At 40.6% G+C, this 13,807-nt stretch overlaps 1 protein-coding gene across 9 annotated transcripts in view; it reads right to left on the reverse strand.

Moving 5' to 3' along the window:
• MPDZ (multiple PDZ domain crumbs cell polarity complex component) overlaps nucleotides 1-13,807 on the reverse strand; it is a 162,106-nt gene that overhangs the window by 22,423 nt on the left and 125,876 nt on the right. For 5 of the 9 annotated variants that reach the window (XM_042912484.1, XM_042912483.1, XM_042912489.1 and 2 more), the window contains 6 exons: nucleotides 13,025-13,123; nucleotides 9,820-9,982; nucleotides 7,826-8,022; nucleotides 6,603-6,694; nucleotides 6,292-6,382; nucleotides 4,112-4,192 (listed from right to left, as the gene is read on the reverse strand). In XM_042912484.1, coding sequence (XP_042768418.1) covers nucleotides 4,112-4,192; nucleotides 6,292-6,382; nucleotides 6,603-6,694; nucleotides 7,826-8,022; nucleotides 9,820-9,982; nucleotides 13,025-13,123 — 723 coding nt within the window. The remainder of the gene's footprint in view (nucleotides 1-4,111; nucleotides 4,193-6,291; nucleotides 6,383-6,602; nucleotides 6,695-7,825; nucleotides 8,023-9,819; nucleotides 9,983-13,024; nucleotides 13,124-13,807) is intronic. The other 4 variants (XM_042912491.1, XM_042912488.1, XM_042912490.1 and 1 more) reach the window with 1 other exon arrangement.

Here is a 13,807-nt window from a genome sequence, read left to right on the forward strand (position 1 = left end):
TATTTTCTCACTTCAAAAGGGGGGGGGATTAAAAAGAAAAAAAAAGATAATCAACCTGTCTCAAGTGTTTAAGAAGTCAAAACAGAACTAGAAATGACCTGTTACTACAATTTCTGTTTTGAAACAGTAACAAAAACTATTCTCCCCTCCTTGTATTCTTCAAGTACACTTGACATCTTTCCTTTGTGCACACGTGGCATGTAAGCATCCGTGCATTCCTCCTTCTCACATACTTGGCATGAACTATGGTACCCCATACTATGTAACCCCCCACTTGTCATGGGAGAAAAAGTATGGCAGTTTCTCCCTTTTTAACGTGTTTGCAATACAGACGTACAGAAAACTTATCCACATGAATGTTTACTGCAAGAGACATGCTCTTGAGCTATGATTCGTTAAATGACAAATAAATGAAGATATCACTAGTAAGCATTACATAGGCCAGAATGTTGAAGGCGTATGTCAAAATAAACAGGCATTAGATTAAACTAGGCCTTGAGTTACCCAGGGTGTAGATAAGCTAAAAGAAAGCAGAAGGGCATCCCAAGTGCAGAGGCAAGGAGGGATGAATTCTCAAAACAAATCTCCATGGGCTCTTGATACAAGTCAGTCTGAATGAAGTAGAAGACTCATAAGACACAGGTCTTTTGGAAAGGTGAATGGGCCCTGGTTGCAAGTTGAAACAAGGAATGGCAAATGTAAGACTAGAGTTTAAGTTCTAGCGGTAGGTACCATTTTGAGTTATGGGAACTGTTACAAGTGGGAAAAGCCAAACCAATCGCACAGGGTTGCTGAGAAGTACAGAACACAGTGACTTTACCTTTAATTTTTGTCAAATAAACGTAATTTTTCAAAATACTGGGAGTATAAAGGATAAAGAACTGCAGATGACGTATGAATGCTAGAAGATTGGTTAATTCTCCCTTCTTTGCTTTCTTGCATTTTCTTCCCAGAGTCGACTAATAATGGGGTTCAGAGTGGACAGGCTTATACCATATGCCGTCTCTTAACATGTCATTTTTAGCAAGGGCTTCCTCCAAGGCTACATTCTGTGGAGCATTCAGAACCTCATGGTTAAAATATTAACTTGCAAATAATAACTCAAACTGTGCCAAGTGTAAAGGCCGCTTTAGGCAAACAGGCTTGGGTGACGGAATGTAGAAAGAGCCCACAGCGACCCCCTGGCTGAATATAGGCAGGCTCATCAGGTGACCCCCCCTCAAAATATCCACAGGCCCTAACTAACCAATAGGCTACTTATAACCAGGCACAGTTACCAAAACAGGGAAAATTCCATTTGTTGCCTTACCTCCTCACCTTCTCACTTTAACTATGGCCCCCAGTCCCTCCCTGGTTGCAGACAGCCTCTCCTTTGCTGTCCTGCCTACTGCTCCCCTGCGGCGTGTTCAATAAATTTCTATCTTCCTTGTTCTACTACAAGTAAATGCTTTTACCACCTGTGCCATTGGCTTCCACCAGATTGTCACCCCACATGCGGGGGCCCCCATATGATCAGGAGACACATCACATTTACACACCACGCTAAGTGCTTTATACAAATTCTTTCATTTAATCTTTACAAAAATACTTCCAATATAAAGGTATTATTATTTCCCTATACTGTAGGTAAGGAAACTGAGGCCCAGAAAAGTCAAGTGGCTCCAAGAGCCCACATTTTAAGTCATAGTTGATTGCTTCTTCTGTCAGCTGATCTTAAAAGATCCTTGAATATTCCCCTTTATTCACTTTGGCTTTCATCAATAAATACATTTCAGTTACCGAGCTTTAGATGTGTTTGAAATCGACATATAATCAGAAGCTTTCTGTGGGCAATAAAATCTGACATTCTTCCTAGTTCTTAGGTTTCCCCCACAGCAACTATTTCAGAAAGGGAAGTGTACATGTTAGACAACTGCTGAATAAATCAGCAGTAGGCTAAAGACAGAATAGCTCTTAAGCTGCTGTAGAATGAGGGCAGCTTGCCCATTAGCTTGAAGAATCTCAGAAGCAACCCCTGAAACAAGCAGCCCCATCTACAGAAGAGGAGAGTGGGGACCAGTGATATCAAGCTTCCAAGTGATTTATGGGAGATCACTCAGAAGGGCTTCTGACAAAGCAGGCCTCTGTCCACTCCACTGCTGAATGCCAGGTCAAGAGACTTTATCTGTCTGGGAATGGAAGTCCTTGAAAGATTCTGAACAGGGGATCAGGACGATTAAACATCTAAAGAACACCTTAATCAGGTAGCCTGAGGCAGGAGGAGAAAGCATCACAAAAAAACAGTGCCAACAAGCAGTTAGACATCTCCCTCTCTGCCAGCTTATTCCTTCCTAATAACAATAAAAACAACAACAACAACAACGACAACAAAAACAGGCAGTGTTGATGTATGTGTGCAAGGTTCTAGACTCTTCACACAACATACATTTCATTCCCAGTACAACTCTATGAGGCGAGCACTACCATGATCTCCATTTGGTAGAGGGGAAGTTTTCCAGATTAAGAACCCTATCCAAGGTCCCAGCCTGTAAGAGGCAAACGAGGGCTCCGACTCGGAAGGTTTGGCTCTAAATCTGCCTGTTCAGCTGCTACTGTGTTCTGTTCCTTATTCATCTGTTTAGCTGGGTCACTCCCCCAACACTTCCTGGGTACTCATATTCTAGGATATACTAAACCCTCGGTAAATACATTAAATCAGTGCCATGAAAAGTACTTGTAAAAAATATATATTATTTTGGGCTTTTCTAAAGATACGCATAAACCTGTATTTTAAAAAAAGCACATAGTATAATGAATCCAGCCTACATTTAAATGCTTCATAATTAACAAACTGTAGGGAAGTAACTGCACTGTTAAATACTATAAATTCTGACACTTCAGGATTTAGGAGGAAAAGGAAACTCAATCTGAAATCAGCAGGAGAGAAAGAAAGGTATCCTCTCTCTTACATGGCAACAGAGCAAGGGATTCCTGAAGTGTATGAACTTCTCAGTAGAAGAGGCAAAAACCTTAATGACTTGATGTACTTCTCCTTCTGCCAGGAGACAAATTGTGCATAATAATGACTTCTACGTGTACTGTAAATGACAGGACCAGGGCAATCCATTTTGCTCATAGTTATTTATTGAAAAAAAGAAACAAAATCAAGAGCCACAGTCTTCCTCCACCCCACCCCTCGCAAATACTTAACAAAGACTGGCTGTGCGCCAGGCATTATGCCAACTCCTTACATACAACTTATTTAACCTCTAAAACTAGGTCAAAGGTGATATTATTATCTCCAATTTACTGGTGAGAAAATGGAGGCAAAGGAAGATCGCGTAATGTGTCAGGTGTGTACCTGACGAAGTAAGGATCGAAGGTGGACAGACAGACTCTGGAGCCCAAGCGGTAAGCATCACACTGCACTGCCTCATCGCTGAAGACTGGCGTATGGACCACTTCTCTTCTTTCCGCCCATGGCGAATATCCCACCGCCCCGCCGCCTTCCCCTTCTCCCTGAGCACCCCAGGGCTCTGTGCTCTCCTTCACCTACTGCCTGCCTGTATTCCAGCATGAGCCCGCAGCACCTGAAAGCATTTCTAGGTTTCTGTTCAGGAAACCACTTCTTTGAAGTGGTCATTTGAACGGAAGGTTCAGATCTTTTCAAAAGTAAATACTTCGCTGATGTTTATCAGTGAAACTTCTAGTAATTGGAGCTTTCGGTTTTATGAAGCACAAAGACTATAACTTGTTTCTTTATTCTTTTTATTTCCTCCACAGTGGGTCTTTGGTGAATGTATCAGAGCAGAGACTGCCAACCGTCATGCTGGGAGATAATCCTAAAGGCGGGAAAAGCTTAGTCCCTGCTAAAGTATCAATTAACACGGTAATTCTCAAACTTCCGTGTGCGCCGGAATCGCCAAGAAGGCTTACAAAAATCCAAACCTCGGCCTACCCCCAGGGTTTCTCATTCCATAGGTGTGGGCCGGCCCAAGCGGCCGCATTTCTAACAAGATCCCAGGTGATGCTGATGCTGCTGGTCTAGACAGCACACTTCTGAGGGCCAGTAAATTAGACCACTGGTGTGAAGGTGCTCACACCTTTTCATTCCAACGCAAAGCAGACTCACCTTGGGAAGCTCCAGATGCTGCACGTTTGTGAATGAACAGAGGTCCACAGGTGCCTCAGAAGTAGTCACACTTGGTTCGGCCTGACACAGGGAAAGAACGGCAAAATAGACAACGGAGTGTTATGTATTTTTGCTTAATAAGGGCCACTTCATCAAAATTGTTTCATGTATTAGAATTCGTTATTATTCTAACATTTCATGACGTTTATGAACATTAGACTCTTCAAAATACTAAGAAGGCGTGATTAGACAGCGATTGTTTTAGACCACAAATTGTTTTAGACACAAAGCAGCTCTCAAGACTGCCTGCATTTCCTCTCAGTGAAATCTAACAGCGACCCAGCTACCAAGTGGCGAAACTCGCTTTTTAAGCACAGAACACGAGCAGAGGCGCCATTCACTCCTTTTCACTCTGTTAGTCATCAAGTGAATTTGGGAGCTATTAAACGTTTTACTTGAAGATTACTAAAATATTCCATTTTCCTAAGGGATATATGCAGTCCCACTCATACGAAAATAAAATTTTCTCCTTTCTAATCTTGAGAAATCACTCGCTCGGTGCACCACTGTGAACGACTGCCAGTTCACCAGAACGAGCGGCCTGCATCGCGTACCGACGCGCCCAGTGTTTGTACGCTCCTTTACGGGACAGTGTTTCCGTATCTGCACCTTCTTCCACCACGATCATCACGGCTTCTCTCATTTTATGCTCTTCGTTCTCTATGCCTCCTTTCATTCATCCTAAACAAGTATCGGAAGCTTTACCACATCAGAACTCCCACCAAAAACTCCAAATTCTAGACTCACCGTCTAGCCACTGCCTTCTCTTTCCTAATTTTTTAGCCACCATTTGCTCTCTCAAAAAAACACCAGTAATCACCTGGCTACCAGGTCCAATGGACTCTCTTTAGTCATCTCCTCATTTGACCTCTTTGCCACACTCAAGACTGGAGAATGTACCCTTCGGCTGCTATGCAACATGCCCGCTGGTCCTTCCTCATTACCTCTGAGCACTCTTTGTTAGGTTTCCTTCTTATTGCTATTAAATAATTCTGACCTTGGCCTTCTTCTTCTTTCTAAGTGTTTTCTGTACATAAGAGCCTCAGCTCCTGTGGCTAACAAATGACAAATCTGCATCTAAGGGAATTCCTCTCTAAACTCTAGACCCAGTGTCCCGATGTACACTTCTCCCGGGCTCTTCAACAGGCACTTCGTTCTCAAGCAGCCTCAAATAGAATGTTTTCCATTTTTACAGCTATCTGCTTTTTAGTATTCTTTTTGGTAAAAGTCAGCCATCCACCAAGTCACCAAGTGAGCCAACCCAAACCTTGCTACATCTTGTCTGTTTCTTTCACCAGCCCATTTCCAGCCCCCAAAGCAGCACCAGACACAAGGCAGATACTCAGCAAACGCTTGTTGGACAAACAGATCGTCAACCACTCACTGTTCCTCACTGAGTACATTTAGTCAGGGATAAGGTGACACTAAGGTGGATCCTAAACTTCTGAAACTTCTGACATAACCATTTCTTTCTTTTCTTCTTCTTCCTCCCCGTCCCTTTCCCCCTCCTCCTCCTCTTAAGTTTATCATCTCTTCCCTACAACCTCTGATTTTTCTCTGTGCCATTTGCAAAGAAGTATTTCAAAATACAATTCTTACTGAGGTCCCCAAGGCCTCAAAGACAAAGTTTCCATCGTGAGTCCCATGGTCTGACCCTACCTCCTCTCTCTCAGTGACCCTTTCCTCACCAGGAACCCACTCCCCCGCTCCCACTATTCAGTGATGCCCTGTGATTTACATTCCTTGCATCAGCCAGAGTCCACACGCCATTCCTCAGTGCATGCCCTCAGTTTGGAAGGTTTTTGCCCCCCCACATCTTCTACTTCCGACATACACTTCATGTGTCACTTCCCCTAGGGGGTCATTGTCTCTCTCCAGAAGGAGACTTGACAACTTTTTCTACTTTCGTTATTCCCCATGCAGACGCCACTAGTGGCCTCCACGTAAGCAGTGTGCCTATTTACAGGAGTGTTTCTTGTACCAGGCTATAAACTCCTTGGGGGCCAAGACTATGAGTCATTTATCTTCAACATCCCAATAAGGGCTGTGTAATTGTTCACTGAATTAATACATAGTACATCAGTCAAAGCTTCCCAGAGAAATAGACAGAAAATACATACCTCCTTATTCTGAGAATTCTCTGAGGTAGAAGGCAAAGGTTCTACTGTATTTCCAGGACATACAGCCATCTGACTCACCGCATCTTTATTTCTAAAAGAAAGAGTATTGACCTATCATAGCATAATGATTCATATTATATTCATTCTTTTACTTGAGGACTCAGAAGGATTATTAGAGAAAATTCTGCAACCTCAAAGACTTTGGACTATAACACTCATACATTTATAAATGTCTTATTTTCATTCAAAAGAACTCTGAATTGAAAGCCTAATCAAAAATACTTAGTAAACCAGAAAAAGAAAGTGCTTACCTGATAAAAATTATTTTTACTTTAGAAGGGGCACATTTAATGATTGAAGAAGCATTCTGATGACTTCTTCCATATAAAATTTGACCATTGATCTATGAGAAACAAATAGCATTAATTGAGCCTGAAATTTTAATTTTGCTCATTTCTTATCACCTTATCTAGCTAATATACAGGTCATTTTTTTTCTTCCTATAAAATATTATATGTATGTCTCTTCCAAGAACATGAACCTAACTCTGAAGGAGAGTAAAGAAAAGCTCATGTTTGAAGCCGACGTTATGATGACGTGTGTGTAGTGTGATCCCAATAGACAACAGAGGCAGCACTTGGGACTGTAAAAAAAAAGCACAGCAAGCTTCCTGGAGGGCACTGGGGTTCCAGCATGTTCTGTCGAAGCAAGGGCTCTCCTGGAAGCACTAGTGACCTCCGTAGATCATCAAGGGAAGTCCCTGTGGTCACAGATCTTAGTCAGTCTCAAGAATCAGGCCCTGGGATTGGCCGCTGGGAGAAGCATTCCGGCAGACCAGGGATTTGGGAAGCAGAACGTGCCCAAGCAGAATAGTACCTAATGGAAACTTCCCGTCATCTAGTCACTTAGCCCCTGCTGACTGAGCCTTCCTGGCCAAGGGAGAAGCACAGGAGTGCAAGGAAGAGTATTAAGGCAATATAAAGACACGTGGATCCCAGCCTCCAGGAGGCAAGGACAAACAAAACAAGCACATGTGATTCTAAACACTATAAAGTCTGGTCCAGAAATTTATTTGGTTTGGAGGGCTGAGTTATTGTTTTTGTTATTTAGCCTTAACCTTGACCCCACCTCACCCGACCCCTATCGCTTCTACCATTAGGAATTCAACTTCCAGAACGTCCAGTGGGTCAATCTCATTACTAAGGAGTGATTGGTCGTTTGGCTTTTCAAAAGCTCCTAATAAAAATGCAGCACACAAAAAAATGTTTTTGAAGTGTGATCTTTATTACTGTCTTGGGGCAAAAATTGTTTCTGGTGCGACACAGTCACAACCTTTTAATGGAAGTTAATGGGAACACGGACTCTACTTAACAGAGATTTGGTTTAGAGCCAAACTTGCTGCAGCACATCTATTTTATTAGGCAAGCAACAGTTTTCTCAGTCACCATATGAGGCCCGGGTGGATTTTCTGGAAACTGATGACTCCAGTGCACCAATTCATCAATGAATTCAGCATTTTCCATTAAGAACTTACCTCTAGAAGCTCGTCTGCAACCTGCAGTCGACCATCTTTCCCAGCTGCTCCATTTGGATCGATCCCCACTATAAAGACACTCATCCTGGATCGGTCTTTGTTTCCAGCAAGACTTAGACCCAAACCACTACGACCTTTCTCCAGTTCAATCATATGGAGCTCTCCTGTTAGGGTTCCATAACGCTCTCTGATATTTTCTACGCACAACAAAACAACAACATCGACAAATTATAAGTTAATTCACAGCCAGATGTTTTACTATGGAGGGTCATCTGGCTTCAAAAGAGCATTACTTGGACCAAAATTAAATCCTTGGCAGTTAAGGAAAGCTAAGAAAACTCTGGTCCCCTAGGCGTCAAGACTGGGTTCCTGGAGTACCCAAACTCTGAGGAATTTCTTTGCATCTAGTGTGCAGACAGTATCATGTCTAATTAATCAGTTCATCTGGGTGATCAGGCCCAAGAGATTCATTATTAACCAACTCTCAAAAGACTCCGATTAAAACAAAGCACTAGTTTATCATTCACAGAGAAGAGAACATTCTTCTCAGTGAAGGATTTATCTTCACTGATCAGTGGAGACATCTCTCCCATAGAAAAACTGGCCTATGTGTGTCACATCATGTTGGGCAGCTACTTGGTACATACACCCAGAATAAAGAGGATGCACTGTCTTATTGCACAGAGCCATTAGGCCAGGACAAATCAATGTACCCGTCTCAGATTTAGGACCCATGTCCTCACTAGATGAGACCATTCAACTCTCCCATCCCACATGTTCAAGAGTTGAATCTGAGAGGGCAAGGCTACACGGAGGTGCCCTAGGCCACAGGCCCAGATGAACAACCAGCCAGGAGCCAACACAGATTTCTAGCCATGCGAGTGAGCTACCCTTAAGGCCCAGTCCAGCTGAGCCCAGTCGACCACAACACCACAACACAGTAATAAACTGTTTCCTTAAGCCCTTAAGTATTGGGGTAGCTTGTGACATGACATTCCCTTTCATGTTTTCCTCAGAGTATATTCTGGCCACCTCAACGGATTAGCAATATATTCTTATTTTATTGAAAACAGACTTAGAAAACTGCAAACTTTACAAATCTTCTCTTAGAAAATGTTACTACACAGCTGATGTCTTGCATTCCATATTGATTCTCACCTGCGCCAACTTCATAAACTGCCATTTCCTGATTCCTTCTAGAATCCAGCGGCACAAAGTTTATACCCTGTGCTTCCTAAAAGCATATACCATGGCTTTCTTAAAGGAATTATATTTTTTAAAACAGAACTTCTTAAAGCACTGATACATGAGTAACTTTTCACTAAATTTTTAATATTTCCTTATAAAAAGGCTTCTTTCATTAGAAAAACAGACACCCCAATGATCCTAAGAACAGCTGCCTTTGAATGCTTCCTGTGCATCAGACATTGTGGTTTGCACTCCTCAGACATTATCAAATTTGATGTTAGCAACCTGAGGTGAGGACTGAATTTTCAAAAGAGATATTAGCCCACTGGGCAAAAACTTAGAGGCAGTTAAACAACTTGCCAAAGGCCCCAAGTTTTTATCTCAACACATACTATGCTACCACCCTAGGCAAGACAATACCAGAGTTCAAGGCAAAATATGAACAGCAACCAGACTTTACAATGAGGAATGTGAGGTCTGGAGAGGGGCAATGACTTGTTCAAGACCGCAAGGTGGCGGATCCTGTACTAGGTTCTGAGAGAGTGCCCTGCCCTCTTTAATGCTCATACAAATGGCAAAATGGGCTTAGCAGGAACGTTCGGTTAGAGGCAAGGAAGAATATGATTTCATGCTTTGGGAATGTGGGCTGTATCCAGGCAAAACAAACAGTATTTTTTCCAAACAAAATTGCAGTATATATAACTAAAGCTGAAACATACTTATCCACCCAGGGCATAAGCCTTGAGAAACCCAGAGCTACTTTAATGTCGCTATTATAACTGAATGCATCACAAAAGACAACTTACTCCAGCTGTAACCAAACTCATCCTCTTTGTCCACATCTTCTGAGACTTTGCTTGTGGATGACTGTGTATGATCGCCGCTCATTTCTTTAGATGCTGAAGAAGGGGGTGGAGGCACATTGCACAATGGAGCCTTTTCCGGCTCTGATTCTGACTGACTGGGTGCCTGCGGGAACAAGAAGAATACAGTGGGTATGTGCAGTCTAAGGAAGACCAACTTAAGTAAAAGAAATAAAAGTATAATGTCAAAAACTGGCTTTAAAATATCTAACATATATATAATCAAAAAATGTATATACAATGGCAGACAGGATTCAGGTAAAGTTTAAATATAGTAAAAAATAGCATAATATATAATAAAAAAGTATAATTCATTAAACTATTATTTGGTATTTTAGGCCAATGATTTTTTTCAATTTGAAGGCTTAAATGACAAGATAGAAAAAAACTGTGCAAACTTCCCCTTTTGGAAAAAAATTCTCATTCAAAAGTTTTCATAAATATGCAGGGGTCTAGGCGAGATTTTGTGTGTCTAGAAAAGTCTTCCAAGAAATTGGAAAAAAAAAAATGAACAAATAAGTTAATCAAACAATGAAAGGCGTTCAAAGGCTGGCAGTCAGACTATATATAAAGAATTCTTCATCGCTACCTGAATCCTCTCTCCAAATGACTCTCTTAACAAACCCATGAAAATGAGCATTACACATGCAGGCTCATCTACCAGGGGAGCTGGTTTGTTAGCACAGAGCGCACAGACTCAGATCTGAGGAGCAGGTTTTAAGGGAAGGCCCCATCATTCCCTTGCCAAGGGAGTTCACAAGGTAAGTGAGAAAACACAAGAGACCACTTCATACAAACCCAGAGTACGGCATACTTGCTGTCACTTGGGGCTATGGGTCCTACTTCAAAAAGAGGGCTTGGTATCAAGCTCTTATATTGCAGATTATCAAATAGAATATTAGAGTTGGAAAGGCCTATAAGTCACTGAGCTCATTTTACTCATTTTGCAGATGAAAGACCTGAGGCCATGAGATGATGTTGTTCAAAATCACACCGGTACTAGATTTCTTTTAGTTCTGCACTTTCCATTATGCCATGCTGTCTCCTCCAACTTCCATAGTTAGTACCTAATCCAACGCTCAGAGATACCCACTTAAACTTCTAACCATGGTATGAAGCTGTCCCTGATGCCTTGAATCAACATTTTTCCTATTCTTATTTTACCCTTTTTTCATACAAAAATCCCTCTGATATACCTCATTTTATATGTGTGGATCTGGAAAAAGATTTTGATGAAAAAAAAAAAACTTCCTATAGAACACATCAGATGATAAGCATGCACAAATAGTTAGAAATTGTTAACTCGTGTCAAGAACCAGAATACCACAAAATACACCTAATACTACAACTATATAGCACTGAAGGTGATCTTTCTTTATTGATTCAGAAACCACGTTAGGATGCTAAGCTGCCCCAAAATGAACCTAATAAATATCAATTACTATTTTTTCTGGCAAAGTAACAGAGAGCTCATTGGTAGAGACTTATAGGCAATAGATTTTCAAGTGACAGAATCTACTGTGTTCAAATGTTTGGTTTACACACAGCTGGCCACCCAGACAAAAACTACCACTGCAAACAAAACCCTTGTTATCTTCCCAAATACTGTGCCATAAAACCCTCAAATCAACAATGTACAAATAAAAATGTCCAACAAACAAACAAGGTTCATTTAACATACTAAGGTAGGGGCGGCGGGGGAGGCAGGGAGTGGGGGAGGGGGGAGGATGGAATTTACTTTTTTTCTGGTTAAAATAAAAACAACTTCTCTACAACAAGAGAGAATATTAGCAAGTATAGGTTAAGCCCATTTGGTTTTTAAAAAGGGGGACAAAATCTGATTTAAACTTCCCATAATTTTAATAAATTTATGGATGCAAACGTTATAGATCTTGCTGCATATCTTTCCTGAGCGGTTATTTTACTTAAAAATAACAAAATCTGCCTAAAAAACTGTTTAGGAACTGACTTAGGCACACCATTTTCATACCGTGAGTAAACTAAAACGGTGGGTCCTCACATTACTGACTAATCATAAAGGGAATACAAGCCTGTTATTTATATTTACTACAGGGGCAAGCGATTAGGTGTTCTATTTTACTACTCCCGAAAACCCTCCTTCTGAATGAGATCATGTAATTAGCTTGTGGTTGACACTTAAGATTTATTAACGAAAATACAATTCTTTAACAGAGACTGTTTAGCCTTCATTGGCAAAAAACGCAAAGTGCACTTGAGATCACTCCATGCCATGTATGCACACAAGTGTAACACACACATAGCACACGGTAACACACCTACTTACTCATGAAAATTTCACACTGAGACAAACCTTAAATGGTGTGGGAGCAAAAGGGTTAGTTGGGGAACAACGGAAGATAACTCTACTTGAATTCTGTAATTCCTATAGTAACAGAAAACATATTCCTTCAGATACAACATCTTTGGTTATCCATATTACAATAACATGAAAACCCAATGAATATTCATAAAATGCTTCCTGAAACTGTTGAGAGCTTTCTTCCTTATCATGATCAAATTATCATATAGAGATTCTTGTAAGTAAGGTTTTGTTTCAATTCTGGGTTTATAATTTCATCAGAATATAAGACTATCCAAGTATAGGTTTATAAGCATTGAAACAGGGGCATGTTTCCTCATTCAGGCATTTATATGGACACACTTTATGAATATTCAACATACTCCTGCATACACACAATTATTTGTGGAGTGATTAACTTACAGAAGGGCTTTTTTAGGACCACCTTGTAGAAGTCTGAGAAGGATTTAAATCAATACAAGGCTTTAAATAAATTATGTGTGAAAGTACTTCATACATTTGGCAACTAACAAAAATTCAAATATCAGAAAATTTAACTCACACCAAAATATAGGAAAGGCACTGGACTCACGATTCTCCCTTACTGTTCAGAAGGGCCATCTAATTTCAGCTATAAAAATGAATATGCTCTGGCAAAAAAAAATGTGCTTATGAAAGGATCTGCATGCCCACTCCAAACACACAGTTTTGCTTTTTTTTTTTTTTTCCCTGCCCCAATTTAGTAAACAGTGAACTAGGACAAAGGCACAACAAAGAACGAAACATTTGCAAAAGGCAACGAATGGCAAGACAATGGCATTATCCAACCTTGTCAGCGTTGAACTGAAGAGAATCAGCAAATGGGTTAGTGCTGCTGAAGTTGTACTTAGGGTAAAGGTTGTGCGGCAAGGAAGACAAAGGGGATTTCTAAAAGGAAACATAAGAGGCGCTGAGCGCAAAAGAAATATATTTAAAACAACTCAAGTTTTAAGAACAAAGTACTGATTTAAATAACAGTGTGAAATTACTAGATCCAGTCAGATCTAGTCATTAAGAGCAACATCGTATTAAACAGTCTAGGACTAAAGGTTAACCTCTAGCGATCTGGATCTACACCTCGACCTAAATCTGGCCACGAACTACGTAGGATATGAGCTGGTGAAGCTGATACCACATTTCTTTTATTTTCACTGTCACAGACAGATGCACATACACGTTGCCCAATCTATATAGTCATGTATGTCCCATGCATATCAGTAAACAGGTTTCAAGACGAAAACCATAAATGTTTTTTGTTTACATTTAAAAGCAAAGTATGCTTCTATTGTAAAACAAAAAAGAAACAGTCTATCTGCTGCAGAATGCAAATTAAACATTTGTCTGCTAGTTCACTGGTAACCTTCATGATTCTTTTATCTTGTTTCCCAGGAAGGAAAATTTTCAAACTTAGATTGGATATTAAGGTTACATCAGGTCAATAGGATTTTTCCCTTTAAAAAGGGAAATCAACAATTTTAAATAAATGAACCACCCTACAGTGGTGTTCTTTATTTCTGCCCTTTTTTTTTTTTTTTGTGGAGGTAGAAACATTGATTTTTAAAAGTTTCCTAT

This window comes from Panthera leo, chromosome D4 (assembly GCF_018350215.1).
Source record: "Panthera leo isolate Ple1 chromosome D4, P.leo_Ple1_pat1.1, whole genome shotgun sequence".
NCBI lineage: Eukaryota > Metazoa > Chordata > Mammalia > Carnivora > Felidae > Panthera > Panthera leo.